Genomic DNA, 12,637 nt, shown 5'->3' with positions numbered 1-12,637 from the left:
ATCTGCTGCCCATGTCCTTACAGATATAAGAGCTGTAGATTTGAAAATGTCCTATGGAAGGAAGCTTGGTGAGTTGCTGCAATGGATTTTGTATACAGTACACATTTTTGCCACTGTGCACAGGTACTTAATGGGGTGGAAGTCAAGCTGGATGTTTTCTCCTGGATAGTGTCATGTTTCTTGAGTGCTGTTGAACTGGCCTACCCAGGTAAGTACAGAGTGTTCCACCGTACTTCTGTTGTAAAACTTGTAGATAGGTTAGTGGATAGGTATTGAGTTACTTGCTGCAAAAGCTCTGACCTGCTCTGTTGTCACAGCCTTTAAATGGCAGGTGCAGTTCAGTTTCTGGTGAATGGTAACCCCAGGATCTTGACAGTGAAAGATTCAGTCATGGCAATCTCATTGAATACCATGGGCCATTGGTTAAATTCTCCCTTGGTCATTGGAGATGGTCATTGCCTGGCACTTGTACCGTGTGAATGTTACTTGCCACTTATCAGTCCAAGCCTGGTTAAAGTCCAGCTCTTGCTGTCTATCAATACAGAATGCTCTACATAAAAACACACAAGATGGAAACAGAATTAGGCCACTTGAGCCTACTCTGCCATTTGATATAATCATGTCTGATCACTGAGCTCAAAGCCCTAATTCTGCCCTAATACTTTGATTTCTTTAGCCACAAGAGCCATATCTACCTCCATTTTGAGAACACAAAGCTTGTGTTCTCCACTGCAACACTCCAGAACTACGCAGGGAAGAGGAACAGAATCTACACACAATCCTCCCTATAAATGGATATCCCCGCAACTTCATCCGTAGATGCCTACTAAATAGACAACAACAGGACACAGTATGCCCTAACACACTGGCAACACTGCCCTACATCAAGAACATATCAGAACTGACAACAAAACTTCTAAGAACTTGGAATCATGGACCACAAGCCCACAGCCACTCTACGACAAATACTTACAAGAACTAAAATCCCCATTCCTACAACATGCAGAACCAATGTGATTTACAAAATACCATGCAATGACTGCCGCAAACATTACATCAAACAGACAGGAAGAAAACTTGCCATCAGAATACGATGCAATGAACTCTCCTTAATATTGGTACAATCAGACAATGAAGGCCATTAGCTTAACTGGGACAAGGTAACTATAGAAACCCAAGCCAAACATTGACATGCGCAGAAATTCCGCGAGGCATTGTCCTCCATACAGAATTGGACCCTATATACAAACCCATAAGGCTAAAATGAGGAATGACACTACTCACCATAACAAACTAGACAGTTTAAATTCCAAGTGGGGTAGAATAACATCACTTCATTGGAGGCTCCACTGATGATGTCATCTTGCATGGTGATGAAATGTTTGAACAAGAACAAGCCAGCTCAGTGAGTTAGTTTGGACTTCTTCACGATCAGAATGTCATTCATGTGTTTAACTTGTCTAGTTGGTAGAATTTTCTAGGTTCCATTCTGTTAAACTCCAATGTATACAATCCTAACTGACTCAATCCCTTCTCATAGGTCAGTCCCGCTATCTCAGAATCAACTTGTTAAACCTTCGCCGCACTCTCTCCGCAAACAGGAACATCTTTCTTCAGTTAAGGAGGCCAAAACTGCATACAATATTCCAGATGTAACCAAAACTGCACCAGATGCTTAAGTAACTGAGGAATCGCAAATGGTGCTGAGTGTTGCATAATTATGTTCAGCATGGATCACTATTTCTGAGGTGGAGGAAACGTCATCAATGAAGCATATGAAGATTACTGAGCCTATGAAACTATTCTTAACTAGAAGCATCTATCTTTGTGCTACATATGACTACAAACCCAGTAAAGAGTTTTCCGATTCCAATGCAGCTCCTTGATGTCACACTTGGTTAAATGCGACCTTGATTTTAAGGGCAGTGACTCTCACCTCACCTCACCTCACCTCTGGAGTTCAGTTCTTTTGTCTGTGCTTGGACCAAGGCTGTTATGAAGTCAAGAGCTGAATGGCACGGCTATAATCCCAAATAAAAGCCAATAAGCATTTTATTTCTTTTTAAGTAATGCTTGACAGCTCTGTCAATGACCTCTTTCATTACTTTGATGTTCAGGGGCAGACTGATGGGGAGGCAACTGGCGAATCAGGTTTTTCTTGCCTTTTGTGTGCAAGACATCCCTGGGCAAATTCCACATTGTTGGATAGATGCCAGTGTTGTAAGTGTATTAGGACTGCTTGCTTAGAGATCAGTTAGTTCCAGAGTGCCCATCTTCAGTAATATTGTGAAAACGTTGTCATGGACAATAGTGTTCGTAGTATCCAAAGCGATCAGCCATTTCTTGATGGCACAGGAAAAGAATCAAATTGACAGCAGACTGGGATCCATGATGTATAGGACACAAGAAATGTCATCCACTTTGCAGCTCTGGCTAAAGCTGATTGCAAATGGTTTAGCCTTGTCTTTTGCACTGTAACGGCTCAGCCATCATTAAGGATGGGAACCCTGGTGGAGCCTCTCCTTGTTATTTGGTTAATTGTCCACCACCATTCATGACCGTAGAAAAAGCACGGAGCTTCAGTCTGTTCTGTTGGTTTTGAAATTGTTTAGCCATGTCTAATATCAACTGCTTGCACTGTTAGGCATGCAAGTAGTCCTGCATTGTAAATTCACCAGGTTGATAGCTCATTTTTTGGTAAGTCTCATGTTGCTCCAGACACACCCTTCTGCACTCTTCATTGAACCAGGGTTCATGTCCCAACATGATAGTAATGGAAGTGTCACAAATAGGCCAGGCTTCACAGATGTGGTTGAATACTGGTAGCCCAGTGCCTCATGGACCTGTTTTGAGTTAGTAGGTCTGTCCCATGTAGCTTGGCGTAGTGCCACAAATCAATGGCACTTATTTTTTCACAATGACTGTGCCATAATCATTCTTACCGATACTGTCATCACTAGATACCTCTCTCAAGTAAACTGGTGAGGTCAAGTACGTTTCTCCCCTGAGTTACTTCCCTTACTGTCTGCCACAGACCAGTCTAGTAGCTATGATCTTTAGGATTTGGCCTGCTCAGTCAGTGGTGGCATTGCCAAGCTATTTTTGGCAATGGACATTGAAATCCTCCACTCAAAGCACATTTGTGTCACTGCTGTGTTAGCATGAGAGCAAGAATGCATTCCTGTCCTGGCCCTGTTGCAATGTTCCAATGAAGCGTAACAGAAATTCAGGTAACAACAACTCATTTTCCACTTAGGTGCTTTACAGCCTCAAGGTCTCAACATCGAATCCCACAACTTCAGAAAATGATCTTATTGTGTTTGTTCTCCATTTCTTTTACATTCTTCCCTCAACGCCACAGAGGCTTGGCTTGCTTGAAACAAAAACAGAAATTGCTGGAAAAACTCAGCAGGCAAGATGCAGCCTTGTACAGTTGCTGCTACGCTTTCCTGATTTTATACCCTTATATTCTTTAGTAATATATGCCAAAATTCCATTACCTGCTGTACCTGCATACTAGTTTTCAGCAGTTCATGGACAAGAAAATCCAGATCCCTCTGCACCAAAGCAGTCAAGATTTTAATTCAGTTAATAAGTTTCCTTTCTATTCTTCTGACCAAATGCATACCCTCCTACTTATCCATGTTAAATCCCACGTGCCAAATTTTAATCCATTCACCTAGCCTATCTATATCCACTTGCATTAAAGAACTAAGAAACTCAACTTACTTTCCTATTTATTTTATTTTAATTAAAAATCTGACTATAGTACCTTCCATCCCTACATCAAAGTCATTAACATAGATTATCAATAACTGTGGCCCCCAGGGCTAAATCCTGATGAACACCACTTTTAACATCATGCCAACCAGAAAGAGTTCTTTATCCCAACTCTGCTTTGTGTTTATTAGTCAATCCTTTATCCAAGCAGGTAAATTACCTCTAATCGCATGTGGTCTTGCTTTGCATACTAACCTTTCGTGCAGCACCTTATCAAATCAAAAAACCTTCAGATTCCCAGCACATACAGTATTTTGCTTTCATTTGAAGATACATTCGAGAACTTGCTTCCATGCCTTCAATTAAAAGGGCCAATGATAGACTAACATCCCAGACTTTGTGTTGAATCTGAATAATCTGCTAGCTTTCTTCCATAAGGCATTCATTCTCTTGTACAATATATCGCGTGGCTACTCTGTTTCATCTGGGATCTTTCAATTATACGGGTTTGTATGGTACATGCAAAGTTTCATTACAGTGCCTGATCCTGTCCTCGCCCAATGTGTGTACATGCATGTTTTCTAGTAGGGTCCCTGGATGGTGAGCTGGCATGGGAGTATTGACATGACTCTCTCCACCCTTTTCAGCTAAAATCTTCAAATCACACAGGCTTCACATACCTAACCCTTACTCATGAATCACTGCTGAAAATGGCAGTTATCACGAAGTTAGCAGCTGACTTAGTTTTAGGGTTTCAGGAACAAACTGCATACATAGACAACAGATGCATGGAGCAAAATGTCAAATAGTTGCAGACATCTGTGAATCTAAATCTTAGCAAAGATGAGATCTCACATGCAGATGAAGCTAGCAGAATACTCAGATCACTAGAATCAGTAGGGATTCAAATATTTCACTTTTTCAAAGCATCAGTTTCATTAAGTCGTAAAAACATCTAAAGATGTTTTGATCTTTATAAATAGGGGTGCTGAGTACAAGGGTAAAGAATTAATGATAAATTTGTACAAAACATTTTGATACACCACAGTTAGAGTACAGTCTGTAGTACTGATGCACCATTACAGAAGGTAGACTAAAAGCCATACAGAATATACAGTTTAGGTTCACCAGAATAATATCAGGGAAACAAAACTATAGTTAGGAGACAGTGATAATGGGAACTGCAGATGCTGTAGAATCCAAGAAAATAAAATGAGGCTGGATGAACACAGCAGGCCCAGCAGCATCTCAGGAGCACAAAAGCTGACGTTTCAGGCCTAGACCCTTCATCAGACAGCCTAGGCCTGAAACATCAGCTTTCGTGCTCCTGAGATGCTGCTGGGCCTGCTGTGTTCATCCAGCTCTACACCTTGTTATCTTGTCGTCTCTACACTGACCTTTTTTGGCTTGACATGTCTCAGGCCACTACAAAGCACCTACAGTGAAGAAGCCACATAAATGTCAGAATCAAATATTTTGTTTTGACACTACAACCAGACTCTTGTCACACACCACCATGATGCTTTTTCCTTCAGCTTCAGCTATTTATCCTATTTTATCCACATAACATACCATGATATTTTTCATGTGGATAAAATAGGATAAATAGCTGAAGCTGAAGGAAAAAGCATCATGGTGGTGTGTGACAAGAGTCTGGTTGTAGTGTCAAATGTCAGAATCAAATATTTTGTTTTATGTGGCTCCTTCACTGTAGGTGCTTTGTAATGGCCTGAGGCATGTCAAGCCAAAAAAGGTCAGTGTAGAGATGATGAGATAACAAGGTATAGTGCTGGATGAGCACAGCAGGCCCAGCAGCATCTCAGGAGCAGGAAAGCTGATGTTTCAGGCCTAGACCCTTCTTCAGAAAAAGGAGGTGTCTGCGAGCTTAGTCACAAGATGATAAATGATACCTAAAACAAATTCTACCACAATGTTGGAGAAAAGATGTAAGACAACCAAAAACAGATAATGTCACACAAAACTCATTTGAGGAAAAAAATCTAATTTAAAAAATGCCAACTTTAAGTACTAACTGGAAAAATGTCTACTTTGCTGATGTAGAACACGGCTGGTCAGAGTTGAAGTGTATAATTATAATATGATTGTAGAGGAAGTAGCTGTCACATTCGTGCTTTCTCATTTGTTGATCTAAGATTACCTTAGCCTGAGCTGTAAGATAATAAAATCGTACACCTTATTTTTTGACCTGGACCAAATGACTTCTTTCATACAGAAACTATTTAATGACTAACTGCACTCCAACAGGACATAATGTAACCCCTCACCAGCTTGATCAATATAAGTTAATGAGAAAGAACTCACATCTACACCTACATAACCAACAACTGCAAATCAAAGAGTAATCACATGGATTTAAGCTGTGCAAATCTTCTGATCTTCACCCAAACAAGACACCTCGTTCACTGGCATCAATGCAGCATTCATTCAGTTCTGCTCGAATGTCAACTTATCCCTATTCAGAGTGATAGCCTGAACTCTGTTGACATTTTACCTAAGGGTTTCTAAAATAAATCTTTGATTCTCACAAATTCCTTTACCCCTGCGTAACATATAATAGCTCAGAAGGGGAAACAAATTAATCTATGTTGCAGGAGCCAAATCCAAGCATGCCTTATTTGGTGACATACTTGTAGACTACTAGAGCAACTGCCCTACTCTGAAACAAGTCATTGCAGGACACCATAAGCAGATCAGCAATGACCTTATTGAATCAACCAGCAAGCCCGAAGATCTGAATGGCTTACAAGTGCTACACCCTCTAAATATTCAGGAAGAAGTCAAACAAACCCAGCAGTTGATGGAGACACTGGATCGTGACTGATGCAAAATGTGTCTCTTCCACCAAGCAGATGGAATTTAGTCCAGAATGTGTAGGGGCAGAATCCAGGTGTGCAGGTTATGCACAAATCACAAACCTCCAAAATACCCATTTATTCAATCTTTAAAACACCATCTCCTCTGCATATGGCAGAACCTGAAGATGACTCGTTACCTCAGATTTGAACATAAAAATTAGGAGGGCTGAGCAGCCATTTGGCCCCTCCAGTCTGCTCTGCTATTCAGAAAGATCAAGGCTATACTCCTTATAGTCTCAAACCTACATTTCCACACATGGCCCCTTACATAACACCCTCTGACTTTCTTGTTAGTCAAGAATTTTCTACTTTTGCCTTAAAAGTATTAACTAAAATGGGTAAACTGTTTCCACTTGTAAAAGGAACACGAACAAGAGGGAATTTATAAAAGCAAGGGTAATATGAGAAAAAACATTTTCACTGAATCATTAGGGTGTAGAATGTACTTGTTGGCAGTGCAGTGGATGAAATAACTCCATAGAGGCCAGTATCCCATCATCAAGTCACCCTTTATTTCCATGTGGAGAGTCCTTGACACTGACCCACGTTTCTCAGAGAGAACAGGACTTCTGACACATGATATCTGTCCGCCAAGACTTCCTGATTGGACCAGATTAACAGTGTCAATTAGGGAACTCATATTCTAATGAATTGCACCCGACTGACATTGTTGCGATCACTAGTGGAGACATGTTGAATTGGGGCGTTCAAGAGGGCATTGAACAATTATTTAGATAAAAATAACGACATACAGTCATAGAGATATGCAGCACGGAAACAGACCCTTCAGTCTAACTCCTCTATGCCAATCAGCTACCCTAAATAAAAGTGGGCCCATTTGCCAGCATTTGGCCTATATTCCTCTCGCCCCTTCCTATTCATATACCCATCCAGATGCATTTTAAATGTTGTAATTGTACTTGTCTCCGCCACTTCCTCTGGCAGCTCATTCTATACATGCACCATCTTCTGCGTGAAAAAATTGCCCCTTAGGTCCCTTTTAAATCTTTCTCCTCTCACTTTGAACTTATGCCCTCTAGGTTTGAACTCCCTGCACCCAGGAAAAAGGCTGTGTCTATTTACCCTGTACATGCCCATCATGATTTTACAAACCTCTATAAGATCAACCCTCAGCCTCCGATGTTTCAGGGAAAACAGCCGCAGTCTATTCAGCCTCTCCCTGTAGCTCAAACCCTCCAGTTCTGGCAACATCCTTGTAAATCTTTTCTGAACCCTTTGGAGTTTCATAGCATCCTTCTTATAGCAGGGAGACCAGAATTGCACGCAGTATTCCAATGGCAGTCTAACCAATGTCCCACGTAGCCGCAACATGGCCTTCCAACTCCTATATTCAATGCACTGACCAATAAAGGCAGTGTGACTCCATTTTCAAGAAACTATGAATCTGTACTCCAAGGTCTTTTTGTTCAGTCACCCTCCTGAACCTTATCATTAAGTGCATTAGTCCTGCTTGATTTTCTTTTCCGAAATGCAACACCTCATATTTATCTAAGTTAACCTCCATCCATCACTCCTCAGCCAACAACAGAGATTAGAACCAGATAATTAGAAGAGCTGGTTGACTTATGACAAACTGAATAGTCTCTTTTCCGTGCCAGAAGACTTCTGTGATTCTGAAAGGCTGGTTGCCACCAACACTTTCAGGGAAAGCTGGTTTCAAAGAGTCGTGACTCTCAGAGAGGGAAAAGTCCTTGTCTGCTTCTAAAACACAACACGCTTATTTTTAAATTGTGATCCAAGGATTGCCAAGATGATTCTGGAAAGGAGTGATGGTAACAGGGTAGTTGTTATGGGGGACTTTAACTTTTGAAACATTGACTGGAAATGCAATAGGTCGAGTACGTTAGATGGGTCAATTTTTGTTCAATGTGTGCAGGAGAGTTTCCTGACACAGTACGTGGATAGGCCAACAAGAGGTGAGACCACTCTGGATTTGGTTCTGGGTAATGAATCAGGCAGGTGTTAGATTTGGAGATAGGTGTGCACTTTGGTGATAGTGACCACTGTTTGGTTACATTTACTTTAGCAATGGAAAGGGATAGGTATATACTGCAGGGCAAGAGTTATGGCTGGGGGAAAGGCAATTAGGCAAGATTTAGGATGCATAAGATGGAGAAGGAAAGTACAGGGGTTGGGCACAATTGAAATGTGGACCTTGTTCAAGGAACAGCTAATGCATGTCCTTGATAAGCATGTGCCTTTCAGGCAGGGAGGAAGTGGTCAAGTGAGGGCACCGTCGTTTAGTAAAGAATTTGAAACTCTTGTCAAGAGGAAGAGGGAGGCTTATGTAAAGATGAAGCATGAAGGTTCAGTTAGAGCGCTTGAGGATTACAAGTTAGCCAGCAAGGACCTAAAGAGAGAGCTAAGAAGAGCCAGGAGGGGACATGAGAAGTCTTTGGAAGGTAGGATCAAGGAAAACCCTAATGCTTTCCATAGGTATGTCAGGAACAAAAGAATGACTGGGGTAAGATTAGGGCCGGTCAAGGACAGTAGTGGGAAGTTGTGTGTGGAGTCCGAAGAGATAGGAGAGGCGCTAAATGAATATTTTTCGTCAGTATTCATGCAGGAAAAAGACAATGTTGTCGAGGAGAATACTGAGATAGAGGCTATTAAATTAGATGGGATTGAGGTTCACAAGGAGGAGGCGTTAGCAATTCTGGAAGGTGTGAAAATAGGTAAGTCCCCTGGGCCGGATGGGATGTATCCTAGGATTCTCTGGGAAGCTAGGGACGAGATTGCAGAGCCTTTGGCTTTGATCTTTACGTCATCATTATGTTCGGGAATAGTGCCAGAAGACTGGAGGATAGCAAATGTTGTCCCCTTGTTCAAGAAGGGGAGGAGGGACAATCCTGGTAATTACAGACCAGTGAGTCTTACTTCAGTTGTGGGCAAAGTCTTGGAAAGAATTATAACAGATAGGATTTATAATCATCTAGAAAGGAATAATTTGATTAGGGATAGTTAACACAGTTTTGTGAAGGTTAGGTCGTGCCTCACAAACCTTATTGAGTTCTTTGAGAAGGTGACCAAACAGGTGGATGAGGGTAAAGTGGTTGATGTGGTGTGTATGGATTTTAGTAAAGCATTTGATAAGGTTCCCCAAGGTACGCTATTGCATAAAATACAGAGTCATGGGATTGAGGGTGATTTAGTGGTTTGGAAAAAAATTGGCTAGTTGGAAGAAGACACAGGGGGGTCATTGATGGGAAATGTTCATCCTGTAGTTCAGTTACTAGTGGTATACCGCAAGGATCTGTTTTGGGGCCACTACTGTTTGTCGTTTTTATAAATGACCTGGATGAGGGCGTAGAAGGATGGGTTAGTAAATTTGCAGATGATACTAAAGTCAGTGGAGTTGTGGATAGTGCGGAAGGATGTTGCAGGTTACAGAGGGACACAGATAAGCTGCAGAGATGGGCTGAGAGGTGGCAAATGGAGTTTGATGCGGACAAGTGTGAGATGATTCACTTTGGGTGGAGTGCTGGGCTAACGGCAAGATTTTTGGTAGTGTGGATGAGCAGTGTCCATGTGCATAGATCCCTGAAAGTTGCCACCTAGGTTGATAGGGTTGTTAAGGAGGTGTACAGTGTGTTAGGTTTTATTGGGAGAAAGATTGAGTTCCGGAGCCATGAGGTCATGTTGCAGCTGTACAAAACTCCAGTGTGGCCACACTTGGAGTATTGCATACAGTTCTGGTCGCCGCATTATAGGAAGGATGTGGAAGCACTGGAAAGGGTGCAGAGAAGATCTACCAGGATGTTGCCTGGATGGAGGGAAGGTGTTATGAGGAAAAGCGGAGGGACTTGAGGCTGTTTTCGTTCGAGAGAAGGTTAAGAGGTGACCTAATAGAGACATACAAGATGATCAGGGGATTAGATAGGTTGGACAGTGAGAGCCTTTTTCCCCCTCGGATGGAGATGGCTAGCACGAGGGGGCATAGCTTTAAATTGAGGGGTGATAGATATAGGACAGATGTCAGAGGTAGGTTCTTTACTCAGAGAGTAGTAAGGGCATGGAATGCCCTGCCTGCAACAGTAGTAGATTTGCCAAAATTTAAGGGCATTTAAATGGTCATTGGATAAACATATGGATAATAATGGAATAGTGTAGGTTAGATGGGCTTCCGTTTGTTTTCACAGGTCGGTGCAATATCGAGGGCAGAAGAGCCTGTAGTGTTCTATGTTCTATCCCTAGTTCTCATCTCATATTACAAGGGAGCTATCGTTTCATCTGCCCTGTCAAATCTCCTCAGATTCTTGCATATTTCAATAAGATCAGCCCCGTTCCTTCACTTCCCTCTTCCTCCTCCTCATCCCTCGCCTGCTCATGCTCTCCCGTTCTCTTCTCCAACACCCTTCGCCCACCTCAGCCCCTTCTCTCTTCTCCCTCCCCCTTCGCCCACCTCAGCCCCTTCTCTCTTCTCCCTCCCAATGCGTCACTGCTAGCTATGGAAACTGCTCTACCCAGAACTGTAAGAAACTTGCAAACACAGCTAACCTTCCATTCAGTGACTTCATCTATACTTATCGCTACCTCAGGAAAAGCAGTCAACATATTCAGATACCTTTCCCAACCTGGTTATACTATCTTCCAACTTCTACCATTAGGCAGAAGATACAAAGACTTAAATAAATGGAGCAAAAGATTTAATAACAGCTTCTTCCCTGCTGTTATTTAGACTTCTGAATGGACTTCTTAAATTTTAAATTTACCGTTGACCTTCCTCTTTGCAAACCTTCTCTGCAACCGTAAAATTATATTCTTCACTCTGTGCTATTACTCTATGCACTTTGCACGGTACGATCTGCCTGTACTATATGCAAAACACATTTCCCTGTACCTAGGTATACAAGGCAATAATAAAGCAAATCAAGTGATAACAAGGTGCAGAGCTGGATGAGCACAGCAGGCCAAGCAGCATCAGAGGAGCAGGAAGGCTGATGTTTCCGTCCTAGACCCTTCTTCAGAAACAAACGTCAGCCTACCTGCTCCACTGATGCTGCTTGGCCTGCTGTGCTCATCCAGCTCTGCACCTTGTTATCTCAGATTCTGCAGTTCCCGCTATCTCCAAGTCAAACCCATTCCCTCACACCCCTCCTCTCACTCCAGCCACACCCAACACCAAACATGCCGCTTTAGCATGCACACGACGAGTGACGTGCTGCCGACCAATCATAGGGGCCTCCATCATCCCGCCCACCATTGTGCCACTTCGCCAATCAACGGAAGGATGATGGGCGGGACTTCCTGGCGCTTGCCCCGCTCCCTCAGCTCGAGCGGCCAACCGCTCGCAGGAAAGTTCTTTACTCGGTTAACTGATGGTAAACTTACGCTTGGAATTTATTGTTCATTTCTCCAAGGAGTTACCACAGAAAGCAAGATGACGAAAACGACTAATTCTTTAAATTGCCGGATGTTCCAAAGAAATAAATCGGATAGTTTTTTAAAAAAAATAAAACATATACCAGACTCGTGACGGGAAAGCCGTCTCCCTGGCAGTCCCGTCAGTTGCGCGTGCGCCGGAGCTACGGCGGTCTCCTCGAGTCAAACGCGGACAGGATAAAGATTGCGATTTCGAAATCTTCACTAACGTGGGAGGTTCGGGGTTACTTTTACAGTCGGAGCGAGCTGCGTTTTGTCTCCTTTGTAGAGGAGACCGCATCGTGGCTAGTTGATACAGTTAAGATTATATTGAGGAAAGTACACGTACATCACTGCTTCGCGCTTTCGGGGGGGGGGGGGGGTCTTGCAGTCTTCAGGACTCCAATATTAGGCCTTAACCGTTGGGGACGAGAAGGAAAAACTGTTGGAGAAACTCTGCAGGTCTGGTAATATCTGTGGAGATAAAACATAGTTCGTGTTTGGAGTCCAGTTCTGAGAAAAGGACATGGATTTGAAACGTTAACTTGGTTTACTCTCCGCAGATGCTGCTGGGTTTCCCCACCACCTGTTTTTATATAACTGTAAAAACCCTGTATTCTGGAAAGATGTCATTCGGCCTATCGAGTCTGCGCCGATTT

At 42.6% G+C, this 12,637-nt stretch overlaps 1 protein-coding gene across 1 annotated transcript in view; it reads right to left on the bottom strand.

Moving 5' to 3' along the window:
- The window catches only part of LOC125448816 (eukaryotic translation initiation factor 4E type 2-like), a 51,981-nt gene extending 39,834 nt beyond the window's left edge, over positions 1-12,147 (bottom strand). The window contains exon 1 of the mRNA XM_048524364.2: positions 11,949-12,147. Coding sequence (XP_048380321.1) covers positions 11,949-11,968 — 20 coding nt within the window. The 5' untranslated portion in view covers positions 11,969-12,147. The remainder of the gene's footprint in view (positions 1-11,948) is intronic.
- Between the last annotated feature and the right edge of the window lie 490 nt (positions 12,148-12,637).

This window comes from Stegostoma tigrinum, chromosome 45 (assembly GCF_030684315.1).
Source record: "Stegostoma tigrinum isolate sSteTig4 chromosome 45, sSteTig4.hap1, whole genome shotgun sequence".
NCBI lineage: Eukaryota > Metazoa > Chordata > Chondrichthyes > Orectolobiformes > Stegostomatidae > Stegostoma > Stegostoma tigrinum.
The sequence above is the reverse complement of the archived record's forward strand: the minus strand, read 5'-3'. Positions and strand labels throughout refer to the sequence as shown.